General features: G+C 34.3%; 1 protein-coding gene across 1 annotated transcript in view; it reads left to right on the top strand.

Annotated features, from left to right (window-relative positions):
* LOC129235093 (CRISP/Allergen/PR-1-like) overlaps nt 1-17,219 on the top strand; it is a 32,973-nt gene that overhangs the window by 1,652 nt on the left and 14,102 nt on the right. The window contains exons 2-4 of the mRNA XM_054868774.1: nt 7,509-7,792; nt 9,189-9,276; nt 14,873-15,057. Coding sequence (XP_054724749.1) covers nt 7,517-7,792; nt 9,189-9,276; nt 14,873-15,057 — 549 coding nt within the window. The 5' untranslated portion in view covers nt 7,509-7,516. The remainder of the gene's footprint in view (nt 1-7,508; nt 7,793-9,188; nt 9,277-14,872; nt 15,058-17,219) is intronic.

Here is a 17,219-nt window from a genome sequence, read left to right as displayed (position 1 = left end):
ACATTTTAATTTTGTAAAAATATTTACTAACAATATCATTTGTTATTTTAAAAAGAAAAATATTGTTTAATACCGAATAATTTTATTAAAAATTAAATTAAAACTAAGTAAGCAAGCATTTAAGCAGTAATTTACCGCCCCGCTAAAGAATTTACCATAGCTATTCAATAATTAAAAAATAAACTTACCTCTATAAAAGGAGACTAAAATAATTTATTTCAAAAAATTATAAACAAATGGGGCATTTATGCGAAAATTGGGACTTAAATTCGAATAAAAAAGGAACTATCAATCGGATTTTTTTCGAACTGCTCTATAAACCTTCCCTGTTCCGAATAGAACAAATGGTGAAAGTTTCAGCCAAATCTGCCGGGTAGTTTTTGCGATCTTAGGGAACACAGACACACACACCCACCCACACAGCCACACCATTTACCAACATCCATTTTCATATATATAGACTAGCAGTACCCGCACTGCGATGCCTGTGCTAAAAATTTAAAGAAAATTCGTTGAATTAAAGAAAAACAAATTACATCAAAGTTACGTTTGCGGTAGCTTTAAAATGTAAAAAAACTCCATAATTCATCGCCAAATTCGCCAAGCAACTTTCTTCTTAAAAAGAAAATAAATTCACATACGCACAATGAATTTAAAATAAAGTAATTAGAGTAAAATATTCATAAGCAACAAAGGCAACTTCCTCCAAAATTTTTAAAAAGAAAGTAACTGAAAAATTGTCTGGAAAATGGACCTAGTGTTATGGTTGAAAATTGTCTGGAAAGTGGAATTAGTGTTATAGCAAGTTCACGAAAGAGAAGCCTTGAAAATTGGCTCAATTAGAATCGCTTATGTCTCCAGTTCAAATTAAGTGAGAGAAATGGAACAAACACCATCTTGTTTGGGAAGGAAAATCCTTTCCAACGATATATAATGTTAGGGGGTGGGGGATTTTTTACCCCCTAATTAGCCGAAATTTAGCTTAATTAGTTAATTAGAAAAATAATTCGAAATTTAGAATTCGGGCTTCGAGGTGCAGACGGTCGGGGTACGTTCAAATTTTGTGCCAAATTCCAGAGCTGTATGTGCTATGGGGGCTTCTGGCCGTCGGGTGCAAACAAAGAAACGAAGAAACACCGTCACCTTTATATCTATCTTCCTTACTAATAATAAAGCAGAAAGTCTCTCTGTCCGGAGGATGTCTAGATGTCTGTAGGATATCTGTAGGATGTCTGTAGGATATCTGTAGGATGTCTGTGACGCGCATAGCGCCTAAACCGTTCGGCCGATTTTCATGAAATTTGGCACAAAGTTAGTATGTAGCATGGGGGTGTGCACCTCGAAGCGATTTTTCGAAAATTCGATGTGGTTCTTTTTTTATTCCAATTTTAAGAAAAAAACTATCATAAATTACGAAATCATCATAACGTGGAACCGTAACATGGGCACAAGCCAATTGGCGAGATACGAAATTATCATAGCGTGGAACCGTAACGTCGGTACAAGCCAATTGGCGGGAAAATTCACCATACATTATTTGTAAATATACAAGCGAACCAAAAGACCTTTAATTTTTCTATTACGGGCGAAGCCGTGCGGGTGCCACTAGTTACTAATAATAAAGCTGAAAGTCTCTCTGTCCGGAGGATGTCTGGATGTCTGTAGGATGTCTGTGACGCGCATAGCGCCTAGACCGTTCGGCAGATTTTCATGAAATTTGGCACAAAGTTAGTTTGTAGCATGGGGGTGTGCACCTCGAAGCGATTTTTTGAAAATTCGATGTGGTTCTTTTTCTATTCCAATTTTAAGAAAAAAAAATCATATGATGGACGAGTAAATTACGAAATTATCATAACGTGGAACCGTAACATGGGCACAAGCCAATTGGCGAGATACGAAATTATCATAACGTGGAACCGTAACATGGGCACAAGCCAATTGGCGAGATACGAAATTATCATAACGTGGAACCGTAACATGGGTACAAGCCAATTGGCGAGAAAATTCACCATACATTTGTAAATATACAGACGAACCAAAAGACCTTATAATTTTTCTGTTACGGGCGAAGTCGTGCGGGTACCACTAGTAGATAATATAAATATTTAATAATTATAATAAACTATAAATATTTATGAACAGTAACAAAACTTTCATAAATGTAAACATTTATGAGCAAATAAAAGAAACTGCGACAAAATATTTCATTTCGAACCTTGGAAACTTGAATCAAGGAAGCAATTCAACAATTTAAAACACTACTTTGAAGGGGTTTTTTAAACTAATCAGCGAATATTTATTTATGTTTTTACCTGCAGCTGTGATACCTTGTTTCCGTTTTTCGCTGTCAGATGGTTTATTTATTTGTTTATTTATTTTACCGAGAAGTGGAAATAATGAGTTCTTTTACGAGTAGGATCCATTCGTTAAATGTGTAGAAGTTGGTTTGAACGTCGCGTTGAAATGTGGTTTGTGGTTAATAGTGCTGATCCTTTTAATCGCCTCTTGTGCAATTGTTTCGTTTGCTCATACTTTAAAAATGCGTCATATCAGTTATAAATATAGATGAAGGATGGGAAAAAAAATCCTAAAATTTTGAATTCTTCGTGTTCGATGTATTCTGATGCTGGTACATTGAGAGGGAGCAGTTATGATGACTATATCCCATATTGACGAGCCCATGAATTTGAAACAGAGAGAATGAGAAACAGAAGCAAAGGAAGGAGGACCTGTGTCACTTATTTTAACGCCATTAGAGAAACGTGTTCAAAATATTTTAACTTTTCTAAAAATGGGGATTTTGAACCTTGAGTGCAGTTTGTAAAAAAGAAAACTTCTCCAGATACTGCTTGTATATTTTTAGGTAAGCTATATAGTGATATTGCTAAAAACAAACTCCTCTTTCTGAACATAATGCATGTTTTTTACTATTGAGTAGCATTTAAAATGGCCGTATATATAATCATATTTACGGACATATTTGTGTTTGATTTGTCACTCTTGTTTTTTGAACATTCTCAATCAAGTCCAAGGCCCGATTAACTAAAAGCCCAATGCCCACAATACTTTGGGGGCGCCCTCTCTCTATTCAACCATTTTTAGTCAATACAAAAAAATGTTTAAATTTTTTGCAATATTGGTGCTAGATCCCTTGCGGGTCCCTATATAAAGGGGCTCAAGGCCCAGTGAAGTTGCACTGTTTGCTCATGCCTAGCACCACCACTGCTTTTTTATATCCATTTCACGACTTAATACTTTTATAGCACAATAAAATAGGAAAGAGTATGTTGCCTCCCCCCTCTCAAGCATATATTCAAAAGAAAAAATAAGCCATTTACCAAAAAAAAAATCTTTTTCTGAGCCTTTTTAGCTTTATTAGTCAGTTTATGCATGGAAAAAAAAACATGTGTGCATCACATGATTTCCTTTTATGAAAATTTAATGATAATAGTACCTTGGAAAAATAAAAGAAACACTTTAAATATTTTTACCCCGTTTGTTGCGAACTGAAGCAAAAAAAAGTTTTATACAGATTAAATTTTCCAGTATTGGACATTTTAGTGTGATTCAATGGTTAACTCTCAAAATATCGCCAATAGTGGTCAAAATGGAACCAGATTTAAAAAAAAAACTCTAATTTGAATTCCGAAACTTTGAATTCAAATTATGTTTTTCGCAATCACGAGTTGCGACAAGACTCTACTGGTTAGAGTTATTGTTTCTAGAAATGGCTCCCCCACCCAAGCATGTCCCTCCTCCTGGGTGCTTACGTGTATATAGTTGTGTGCGTGTGTGTGTAGGCTTACGTGTGTGCACGTAGGCGTGTGTATGTGTGTAAAGGCGTGCGCGCGTAGGCGACTGTGTATGCGCATGCGTGTGTAGGACATGGACGCCACCGCCCAGCAAAAGTGGATTTCGGGGGACAGTGCTCAGGACCTGCCGCGCCGCCGCCGGTGGACGGTGGTGCTGCAGCCCTGGTCCAAGCTGAAAAAGGAACCGGAACATCAAGGACTGTCAAGTGAGAACAATAAGCAATCGTAATTGCTCAAAAAAAAAAAAAAAAACCCACCAAGTTGGCGAAAAAAACTTGGCGACCAAAAGCTTGGCGATATATCGCAAAGTGTTTGCCAAATTATAACAACTCTTGAGTTTGCATTGAAATTAACAATGATGTCCCCCCAAACAGACCCCTTTTGGGGGGTCTGTTTGGGGGCATCCGAATGCAAACAAAAGGGGAGAGGCACAACTAGACTCCACTAGGAGTATACATACCAAATTTCAACTTTCTAGGACATACCGTTTTTGAATTAGGCGAGTTACATACGCACATACATACGTACAAACGGACGTCACGAAAAAAGTGGTTGGGATCGTCAAAATGGATATTTTGGGTGTCTATACGTTTTTAGGCCTATATCCACGAGTGGGCAGGTTGAAAAAAAACTCAATATTCATTCGGGGGCGAGCAAAATGAAAATTAATACCGATTTTTTGGATGAAATTTTTTTCGCGAATACAATACTTCCTTTACTTCGTAAAAGGAAGTAACTGTACCTAACTTCGCATGAAACTCTCAAGGAATAAAGCTTTCTTACTTTTATAAAACCAACTATACAAGAGAAATACTAAAAAAGTATCAGAGTTTTTTGTAAGTAATAAATAATTAATCATTTATTATTTTCTTGAAAATATATGATTCTGTAATGCTATTCATATTTTTAAAATAATAGGAGTTTCTTAGGAAGATGGGGTCCCTTGCCCAAGCCTAGTTGGCCCGTGTGGTAATCAGGCCCTGATCAAGTCTCCTTTTAACAAAAACAATTACCAAAATTACTCTTTTCGTTTATGAGCTACGATACTATAGTGCACACGCAGATGCACAGATACACACATCAAACTACTAATAACTCTTCTTTTTAACGTGGGGGGTTAAAAAGTATCTTAATCTTTGCGTTTATATTTTTAAAATATTTTCTGTGACAAAATTTTATGTAGATGATTACTTAATCGACAAGACCTTCGTCGTAGTATAGTAACAGAAGCTCCATGGATGCAGTTACATTCATACTTTCTCTTGGGATGTTTTTTTTACTTGTGAAAAATAATAATATTTTGCAGATTTAGTGAAAAGTAAGTAAGAAGTGCGTTTTTACTTCCTTTTACCAAATAAAGGAAGTACTGTATTCGCGAAAAATTTTTCACCCAAAATTTTCTCCCTTAATTTCCATTTTACTCGCCCCACACACACGCGCATACACACGCTCGTGATTGCGAAAAACATAATTTGAATTCAAGATGCCAAAAATTCAAATTAATATTTTTTTTTTTCAACCCGACCACACGTGGATATATGCCTAAGAACGTATAGATACTCGTGACGTCCGTATGTACGTACGTATGGTCGTATGTATCTCGCATAACTCAAAAATGTTTATTCTAGAAAGTTGAAATTTGGTACGTAGACTCTTAGTGTGGTCTAATTAAGCACATCCACTTTTGGTTGCATTCGGATGTTCCAAATGGGGTCTTTTACACCTTTTTGGGGGGAAATTATTGTTAATTTACAAACTCAAGTGGTGTTATAATTTGTCAAACACTTGGCGATATATCGCCAAGCTTTTGGTCGCCAAGTTTTTTCGCCAACTTGGCGACAAATGTGGTAGTTTTTTGTTTTTTTTTTTTTTTCAAATCTGGTATCATTTTGGCTACTATTGGCGATATTTAGAGAGTCAACCATTGAATCACATTAAAATGTCCAATATTGGGAAAATTCATCTGTATAAAACGGTTTTTTTTTTTTTTTTGCTTTTAAGTTCGCAACAAACTTGGGGTAAAAATATTTAAAGTGTTTCTTTGCTTACTCCAAGACACTATTATCATTAAATTGGCGTAAAAGGAAGTCATGTGATGCACACATCAGCTCGCTTTGCTTGATTTTCTTGTTTTGCTGGGAAAAACGATGCATTAATGTATTCTTTCTTCAAGGTCAAATGAAATCATTATTGATTCCATACATGTCATTATATTATTTAATTATATCTGCTAATCTTACTACAGTAAAACCTGTAAAGTTGACCACTTTTGTAAGTTGACCACCTGTCTAAGTTGACCGCTTTTGTCAGGAACGGAATTAGTCCTATCTTATATAATGAAGGAAAACCTCTGTAACTTGACCACCTCTCTAACTTGACCACCTGTCTATCTTGCCCACTAATATACACCTCTTTGGTTTGGAGTATTGTAAAAAAAACCTTTGTAAGTTGACCACTAGGCAAAAGCATTAGATTGTACTAAAAGCTCCTTCAGTCGTGCCTCAAATAAGTAACCAGGCATTTTAGAAAAACCTATAAATATTTGTTTCCATCGAAAAACATTGGGCTCATGTTAAGTCCCAGAAAAAGCGTCAAAATTCAATAAGGAGGTATTTTGTTGAAAAGTAGATTACCATGGTTAAAAATGTACAAGAAAAAATCAAATGAAGAATTTGAGTCACTTTTGACTTGTTATGAATCTTTAGGAATTGTTAATATCAAGTAAGTAGTTTTTCATAAGCAATGCGGCATTTTTTTTATTTTTTTTTTGATCGATTCACAGAAATTTTAAATTTGTATGATACTTTACGCGTCATTCTGGTAAATAATCTCTAAAAATATTTAAGCAACATTTTTTCTTATTGTTTTAAAGTAATGTTAAACAATAACAGTGAGTTTAAAGTATTCCAATGTTAAAAAATGAATGCATAGGACAAGAAACAACAAAAAAAAAGAAGTTTTCATAACTACCCTCTATAAGTTGACCACCTGTCTAAGTTGACCACCAAAGTACTGCACCGCAAGTGGTCAACTTACACAGGTTTCACTGTACATATTCTAAAAGTCTAATAACGGCGTCGTATCAGTCAATAAAATCAATGAAACGACATGACATTGAGTAAAAAGTACTGTGCAACAATGATAGCTGTTTCTAATAGAAGGCTCACTTCTAATTTAGCTTGAAATTAATTTTTAAAAATAAGATGAAAAAAACGAAATGACGTGAATTATGCACGCTTAATGTTTTATTAATCAAAAAAAAAAAAATTGGTAACGAAAAAAGTTATGCCATATATAACTAAACTCTCAAAATATTCCTTTGATCTACAGCTGTCCCATAATTTTTAATGGAGTTATTGCGTCAATCATATCAGGTCCGACATTTTGAATTTTATTCTGGAGAGGGGGGGGGGAGGTAAATTATACCTAAAAAAAACAGCAAAAACCATGCCCACTTACAAGTAAATACATTCATTTTTCCAACACCAGGGGAAAGGGGAATTAATCATCCCCTGACTCTCCTAAATGATAGGTGCCCTGAATTGGTGCAAAAGAGAAGAAAAACTTCTAAAGTACTGTACTCAGTACTTCTGTCCAAAATTAAGAAATAAAAACCATAGAAACAAATTGAAATGGATTATCATACCAACTGTAACTTCTTTACATTTAATTCAATTTCTTTACCTCTTTTTTTAGATCCAGACATGAAAATCCTAATAGTCATATTGATGGCTATAACTTTCTTGCCAGCTCAGTGCCGAAGTGTTCCAAACGAATGTCCATCCCTCTACTTGCGCTACAGTTTAAACCACTCATATTGCGCTCCAGCGAATAATTCCTGTCAAATTTTTTATAGAGGAGTAACGCAAAATGAAATCAACTTCATACTTCGATATCACAATGACGTCAGAAGCGTGGTGGCTACTGGGAAGGAAACTAAAGGCGGTGGACTTCCAAAAGCAGCAAATATGCTAGAAATGGTGAGTTTGGCATAAAATATTTATTACAAACTAGAAAATCACCCGACAAGGTATGACGGGTGAAAATTGCTTCTACATTTGAACGAAGCCATCGCTTGTTTGGTGATATTTTGAGAGTTGAAACTGTAACCGTAACTCAAATGGATTAACCCTAAACTCCAGTAGGTAGCGCTCATTTTGTTGACCATTATTCCGTTTCTTCATTCCCCTGAAATGACACAGTCTTACCAGTAAAACAGCTAAGTTACCGGATCGAGCCTTGTCACAATAAAGACTTTTCCTGCATGTTAAACATTACCAAAACATATCATCAAATTATCATGCGTGGCGCAAGTTTCATTGTTGAAACTCGCGCGTTACTCGATCATTACTTATTATATATATTAGGATTACTTACAAAACAAATAGGAGTGATTAGAAGAAGTAGATGGTAGGTTAGAAACAACGATGTTTAAGCCTTTGGCTACTACCGAGACCTTGCTTCAAATGAACTTATGGAATAGATCTGAGTGAAAATAACTCAGGGCTTTATTACATTTATTTATTTATTTATTTATTTCATTATTTTAGCACCAACCTGCTAGAACTACTGATAAAAAAATCGTGAAATACATTTCAGTATAACAAAAAGGCTTCTTAAAAAGTTATGGTGGTAAAGATATTGAACCTTGTATTACATAAATAATGAATAACATAAGTTTGAAACACCTTTTAAGAACCTTAATCATATTTGTAAGTACATGAAATACACCACCAGCTCAGTCAATTCCAGCCGAGGACTGCAGTTTCGTGCTTATTAGCACTCATCAGCACGGCATAGGAGCAACTGAGCTGGAGGTGGAAAACCTCTTAAGAAAGCCTAGAGTGCAAAACAAACTGGTAGCTAACACAGAATTAGCACTGACCAGTCGAGTAAGTGCTTAAAATAAAAATTTAGTTTGTTTTACTGAAACAGGTGAACACTCGCACATTCTTGGATTAAGACAACAATAATAATTTTAAAAAAAAGCATATTTCCTCTTCAGATACCTTCCCGAGAGTTGATGGAAGAAGAACCCTGGAACCCTGAGCAGCACCCTATATTGTCCTCTGTAATTTTATTCATTCATTTGTGTGATTGAAACACACATATCAATTTCAAATTCTGTTAGCGAATTTTGAACAATTTTCGTAATAAAATCATTAGCTACAAAAACCTAATACGATAATTAGTGAAGTTTTTTTCGCAGGTCAATATTTTACTGTAAATATGGCTTCATTGCAAAGGGAGTTCTTATGCGGAGAAAGTGACTACCAGTAAACATTTTAATTGAAATACTAGCACCCATACATTTAATAGCGAGCTTCTAAAATGTACTTTAGATAAAATTATGAACCTTTTTTTCTTTGTTTTCAGGTTTGGGATACGGAATTAGCATCCGTGGCCCAAAAACGTGCGGAAAATTGTGTATACGAACATGACTGCTCCGACTGCCGCAGAGTTGGTGAGTGAATAACACTAGTCAATAGCAAAAATGCATCCGGCTCAAAAATAGCTATTTCCGAAATATTTTGCCTCGCTAAACACGAAAATAACCATAAAACGTTGAGATTAGCTCTAATTTTCAAGATACAGGGCCATTAGGATAGTGAATTCTCACTAATGCTCTTTTTTCCTAGCAGAAAGAACCACCCCGCATGGGACTGACTGTATTCTAATCTTCGACCCCAGGTTGGGATAGAAAATCTTACAACATGAAAACCGAAATGGACTTCAAGAAATTTAAATTCTGGGAAGAGAAGTGCCCAAAATCAGCTTCTAGCAGATCCACTCACTTCTGCTTCCCCCCATGCTCATTCTCCTGGGAATAATAAAGAACTTCGTGAAAGTTGTGAGCAAAGAAAATTTTCCAATGCCTTAGAGGGAAATTTTGAAGATTTATTGAAGCTAAGATCAATGAGAGAATTTTTAACGGCCGTTCAAATACGCGCAATTATAAAAATCACTGTTTTTGAAAAAAAAAAAAAAATGTAAGGGGAGGGAAAAAAAACCCAAGAAGCCTTTAAGGGTATATTAAAAAAACTTCTTAGTAACAAGGAAGACGAGAACTAAAAACAGATGTTCTAACATTCCCTACGGAAGTTCTTTGATGAATGATATGCCTCTAAAACTCGATTTTGTTTACTTCTCCCATGATATTTTGTTTAAAAACTAAAGCTAATGAACTGTGAGCATATATATATATATATATATATATATATATATATATATATATATATATATATATATATATATATATATATATATATATATATATATATATATATATATATATATATATATATATATATATATATATATATATATATATATATATATATATATATATATACTAGTCGACCCGTGCGGAACTCCGCACTGTACTTCGAATCGTTTCATAAGGCATTTCGCTCTTTAAAAGTTTCAAAGAAAGAATATTAGGAAGAAAAACCGAAAAAAGTAAGTGCACAAGAGAAGACATGTAATTTGAAGACATCAGTAACAAAACCTCGTTAAATGCAACGTTGTGATAATTTGATCATCGCTCCCCTTTTGGTTGTACGTATTTTCAATGCAAATATAAATATCATTAAAAGTGTGGCTGAGTGACACGTGAAAAATCAGTAATTTTGCATGTGAAAAAACAGGTTGTGGCAAATACAGTCCGGTCCATGTGAGTATCTGAAAGAAAAAAAAGAAACATTAAAGAGATATTTAGTGGCACGTATTCGAACTGGCGCCATTCTGATTAACAGTACGACGCTCCAACAAATCTAGCAACTGCGCCTTACTTTTCGAATGCTATTCATTGAAGGAATGCGTAATAAAAAACACAGTAAAAAAAGCTTTTTGCCGAAAAAAATATAGTAAGATCATGCGTCTATGTTTTGTCATTAGCCAGCATTACACGATTTAAAATTATTCGTAAAACATGGAATTAGATTAAAGAATGAGGAAGATCTCACGTAGCGATTGAAACAAACATTCTAGAGAAGTAATAAATTTGATTGAAAAAATAAGTGTTTTTATTTTTGAATATTCAACAATTTCCCATAGCAGGTTTCTTTAACCTATACGGCTTAAATGCCCGCACTTGTTTTTCTTTCAATCGAACACTTAAAATTCAAAACCAAAACCAGTTGAACTGAGTCCGTTTTTTAAGTGTAATTTTTTGAACGTAGACAAAATGCTTTTTTTTTTTTTTTTCAGCCGAAAGCAGAGGAGTAGAAAATGATTTTTTACTAATGAAGTTGATAATAATTTTAATGTTTTCTATCGTATTCGAACAAATAATTAAAGATTATGAAACTCGTAGTTTTAATTCGGCGTAGTATTTTTTCATTTGTACAAATTTCAAACACTGCTATTAGAAAAATCTACAATTCAGTATACAATGAAAATGTTTTTCTGCACAAAAAGGATTCCCTTGAGGTATAGCTACTTTTTTTTTTATGCTTACATTATGCTCAGTGGTCTGAACGGATTCAAAGCTTTAAAAAAAAGCGAAGAACACCCTTCGATTAGCAGTCAACTTACCTGAATGATAAATGTAGCCTGCATAAAGGAGTCGAAACACCAAATAGCATTCCCACTGCATTTATTTTATTACGTGTGTCATCTGTTGTATGTTATGAGTACATGTAATGCGTAATATTAATGTAAATTTGCTATTATGTCGGACAGTTCGAACTGGCCCGAAGTTCAGACAGTTTATAGCCGAACGCTCTACCGGAAAAAAAACCCCCACAGGTTAATTTAAATTTTTTTTTTTCTTGCCGAGAAGTGTTTTTATTTTTGAAAACTTTTACAATTTGTTATCGCAGGCTGTTTGGACCGTTATGAATTAGATGGCAGCACGTGTTCATCATTTAACAGCACGGTTAAAATACAAAATAATTTGAACTAAGTTCCTTTTTAAGCGTAGCTTTTCGAATGTAGTAAAAATGTGATACGCTGTTTTTTTTTTTTTTTTTGCAAAAAGAAGAAAAATATATATATTACCCTTAAAATTGAGGTAGTTATTTTTTTATTTGTACAAAGAGTCAAAAACTCATTAGAAGAATCTATATTTCAACATACGATTTATTATATTTTACTGAACAAAAAACAATTCCATTGTAGTCTGAAATCTTAAACCTGATACCTGTATTTTCGCTTACATTATGCTTTAATTTTCTTACCGGAGCCAAAGCTTTAAAAAAAAAACAAAAAAAAAACAAACCTACAATTGAGTATCAATTTAGCTCCGTGTTGCATCAAGTTTTCATAACAGCTAGAAACGTTTCTATCTCATGTATTCCCTCATATTTGTTATTCATTGTTCATATAATGCGCGATATTTTTCTAATTTTTTGATACAGATTGTCCGGACGTGGGCCCGAACACGCATTCTCCTGGTTACCAGTCGAACGCTCTGCCGATCAAGCTATTCAGCTCTGTCGGTAACAGTGCAAGTTAAAGTTATAAATTTAACCGAAAATCTCATTCTGGTTCTTTAAAAACGGTTTTTTTTGCCCAAAAAAAAATTTTTAGACCTTGGGTCTATTTTTCGTCAGTAGCCTGCACGATAAGCTTTAAAATAAGGTGTAAATCAAAGACATCGAACAAGAATTTATGTATATATATATATATTATACCTATTTAATACCAAATATACCTATACCTATATACCTATTTAATACCAAAACCTATTTAATAACATTTATTGCACAGGATGTTTTTCTCCTTTTCAACATTACCTTGAAAATAAGAGCTAATAAAAAAAATCCACTACTATATTCGTTTTTCTCGACCCAAAACTAGTAGGAATTGATTAATATTTAAAACCAGGATGCACAGATAAAAAGTTCTTTTTTTGTTGACTAGGGTAATCAGACAATCAGTAATTAAAATATTATTGCATTAGGATTTGAATAAATCTAGCATCTACGTATTTAAAATGCTTATGCGTAGCAGAAACAGGGAATATATTTCATTCTCTCCATTGGCAAAGCATGGCTCATTTAATCACTGTTTTATTTTGCAACTAGAGGTATCCGCACTGCTTTCCCCGTAGTTGAAAATTAAAAGATCATTCGGTTCTCCTGTATATTTACAAATATATGTACAAATAAATTGATTTGAAGTATGTCAAATCAATTTACGTGTATTAGACTCTTATGTGAAGAAAATAATAAAGGTGGTGTTCCCCGCGTTTTTTTTTTTTTTTTTTTTTTTTTTCAGAATAAAAAATTTATTTGTTCTTAACTAAAACTGCTAAAATTATCTAGAGCTGAGGTTCCCAAACTTTTTAGGCCACGAAACCCTTAGTGCCATACGTTTACTTCAAGAAACCCCACTATAGTTAATGACTAAACTAAAAGACAAGCTGCAAACCGTTTGTTAGACTGGTAATAAGGATGAAAAATTATAATCATTTGCTTCACGGATCTGGACCTAGATTTAAATCTAGGAGGGTATACTTGTACTGCTCTGCTAAGTGCAACAGTCGTATCTGTAGCTGAATGAGATATTTGCTTTTTAAAGTTTTACGCCTTCATTATGTTTGTTTCAGATGCCAGTTTTTAAGATATTGTTAAAAAAAAATTTTCGTTCACAAATGACCATTAAATATTGTATTTTGATAAAATATGTTCCAAAAACCACCTGGTGACACAATTTCGACACAACTTTTGACACAACCATTAAACATTGTATTTTGATAAAATATGTTCCAAAAACCACCTGGTGACACAATTTTGAAACAACTCAATTTTGATAAAATTGACAAATACGACATCCGTGCTTAGCACGGCAGTTATGGAAGAGTGGGTACAGTGAGACACGAAAGTTCAATTACATTTTTGTTGAAATTTTGAAATGTGGAAAAATTATTTCATTTAGCTTATTGCGATTGATTTTTTTTTTAATTTTAAATAGAATAAGTACGAAATGTAAATATTTACATGATACTATATAGCCATAAAAAAATTTGTAATTCCGTCCAAGCAGTCTCATTTTTTTGGTGCAGGGCTTATTTTAGTATTATTATTTGCATCAACAGTTTAGTTGAAAATAAATTTAATTCAATGTATAATTTCTCCACTTTCAATATAAAAGTGCAGTGGAAACAGTGAGCATCGAATTAATGGTGTCTCACTGTTCCCTCATCGCAAAATATAAACTCAATAGCTACCACTCTCATACAAAGAAAATTAACATCATTCTACTGAAAAAAACAAACATTAGTAAACAGGCTAATGTATTAACAATCTCATTCTGTAACGTTTATATAACAGTTTAGAAGACGTGCAACAAACGATGGAGATATTTTACACCGATGAGTTCAAACTATGATTACATAAGATAAATAATCGTTATTTGACGTTAATGAACGTTGTTATTTCTTACTTTATGATTACATAGTTATTTTTCTTCCAATTGGAAAACGTCCGAGAGGAAGACCAAAAATTCGATGGCTGGATTGCCTGGACAGAGACTTCAAGACTTTTAAATCCCAAAACTGGAGAAGTCAAGCGAAAAACAGGTCCAACTGAAGAAACTTATGGAAAAGACCAGGCCCTACAGGTCATGGGAAAGACGGGGTTCTCGAGCCAGTGATGATGATGATGAGTTATTTTTCTTAAATGATTTCTTACATGATTTTTCTTACATGAAAGCAACATTTTTTCTATATATTGTTCACAGTATATTGACTTGACCTCTCAAAAGTTTTACATAGACTGGAAACATCCAAACGGAAAATAAATTGATGTTGCCTCGCTGTTCTCCTCCTTGTCTCACTGTACACACTCCTCCCCTAAAACTATTTAGAGAGTTTGCCGATGACTATTATTTCGATGCCAGTGTTTCGTAACGATTCCGTGAGAAGAGCCAAATATTGAAACGAATAGAAATTAGCCAAAAAAAAATATCAGTTAGAAATATAACACGTAGGTTCAGCAAAACCAAAATAGTCTAAACCAGCGAAGGGTAAATCGTGTATCATGTAAACACACATTTCAGTAATCTCGCATTTGGCTCATTGATTCTACCATAAGTGATAAGAAATATTTCCACAGGAAATTTTGCTGTTGGGCAGAATATCGCCTACACTCAATTAATTTGCTACGGAAAAGCTGATTGCAAAAGCAACACCGCCGACTGGAATAAAGTACTAACTATGTTCTATGAAGAAGTCAAGCAGTTTCAAAAGAAATGGATCAGCCCTTTCCAGTTTCAACATGAAGTCGGTCACTTTACACAGGTGAGTGAACAACATTCGTCATGATTTAAACCACTAGCAAGTTCATTTTAACGTCAATCTTTCCTTCATACAAAGCCTAATTATCACACAGGTCAAGTAGGCCTGGGCTTGGGGCCCCATCTTCCTAAGGGGTCCCAAATTACTTCTTAAAGAACTAAGCATGGCATTATAACTATACGGAAAGTACATCATTTTTTAAAATATGTTAAAAAAGTAATGACTTGTTAATTGGAAAAAATACTTCTAAAAAGGAGAACTTTTATTTCTTCTGCCAGTAGTGAATTTACCATGTCAAAATTATGAGGGGCCTCGAAGGGAATTTATAAATGCACATGAAATTCTGAGAAAGATCAATAAGCCACCTCCCAAAAAAAAAATGCGATTCGACAAAACTCAAACCAGTGAATCAGCCACTGCATTCCGCTATAGAGTCTTCGGGGGGGGGGGGGGGTCTCCAAATTATTTTGGACTTAGGGCCTTAATTTTAGTTAGCCGGACCCTGCCTTTGTATTTACTCTGCAAAGTACTGTAAACAATCCATGATCAACCCGTTGAACTGAAATAGCGAGTCCAGCTTGTCAAGAAATTTCTTGAGCAAAGTGACAAAGAACTGCAGACACCAGAAATTACTTTGAGTTGATTTTTCCCCGTAGGAGAGAAGTAAACTGAATTCTTCCGTTTCAGGTTTGCTAGAAAACTCTTTAGCATAGCATGTAGTTATAAGTTTCGAATCTAAATAATTCAAGTTAATCCAGCTTACGTTTCGAATCTTTATATGATTTGCATGCTGACACTTCAACTTTGAGTACTGATGAAGAAAAAATCCTTGTTAGGATAAAATACCTCCATGCAATATTTTTTGCTATATGAGGCAGTGAGAAGCAAAGGGATGTAAGTGGACATTTTCAAGTTTTGAGTAAAACGACTTTAAAGATAATTCAAATAGAAATGTGACGACCAGCAACAGGCTCTTGGCCCAACTAGGCTGGTCCTAGTCAATTTATTATTCCCTAATGAAGATCAATGGCCCTCTTAAAACTATCCACCCCCTTAGTCATTACCACCTCTTCCGGTAAGCTGTTCCAAGTGCCCACAACCCTAATAAAGTTTTTCCTTATTCCCAGGTTAGCCTGAGATTTGAATAACTTAAAACAAGGACCCCTCGTCCTGCTTTCCGGTGCAAAAATTTAAACCATTAACATCATTCATTTTGATAAATTTAAACAACAGGATCATGTCTCCTCTGATCCTCCTTTTCTCCAGGCTATACATATTAAGCCTATTAAGTCGATTATCATAATCTAAATCTGAAAATTCCCTTACCAGTCCTTCTTTGAACCCTTTTCAACACACAAATATCTTTCCTCAGATAAGGCTACCAAAACTGAACAGCATACTCAAAATAGGGTTTTACTAAACTCCTATATAAAGGCAGAAGAACCTTCTTAGATTTATTTGAAATAGGTCTATTGATAAACCCAAGCAATCTGTTGGCTTTGTTACTTACAATGCTGCACTGTTCACTAAACTTGAAGTCATGATTTATTAAGATACCCAGATCAATAACATTTTCTGCCTGACTAATGATTGAACCCTGTAAACGATAACTCTTACGCTGATTTCCATGACCTAAGTGTAGCACTTGACATTTCCGTAAAAAACCGCCATTCTCCACCTATCCGCTCACTTAGTAATATAATCTAAAAGCTGTTTTACCTGTTCTTCATTTTCTACAATCCCCATAAGTTTTACATCATCAGCAAAACAATTCATGCTTCCAGAAATATTCTCATTGATGTCATTCATAAAAATAATAAACGAGAGAGTCCCTAAAATTGAATCCTGAGGAACCTCGCTTAAAACACCACTCCATTTAGAATGATTTCCCCTCACAACTACTCTTTGTTTCCTTCCAGTCAGCCAATTTCTAACCCAAAGTAAAGTTTTTCCTCCTATTCCTATATCAGCCAATTTGCTGAGAAGAGCAACATGCGATGTAACACACCGGCCTAGCTACCTCGTAGAAGATCGAAATACATTCTTTAAACCACTTAATGAACAGCACTAACATTTATGTAACTAAGTTTTCAAGTAAAATAGCTTCTAATAATAAATTTAAAGTGGCAACTTATAACTAGGAATTTTTGAAAGCTACTTAAACG

Source organism: Uloborus diversus, chromosome 2 (genome assembly GCF_026930045.1).
Source record: "Uloborus diversus isolate 005 chromosome 2, Udiv.v.3.1, whole genome shotgun sequence".
In the NCBI taxonomy this organism is placed as follows: Eukaryota; Metazoa; Arthropoda; class Arachnida; order Araneae; family Uloboridae; genus Uloborus; species Uloborus diversus.
This window is presented reverse-complemented; position numbering and strand designations above follow the sequence as displayed.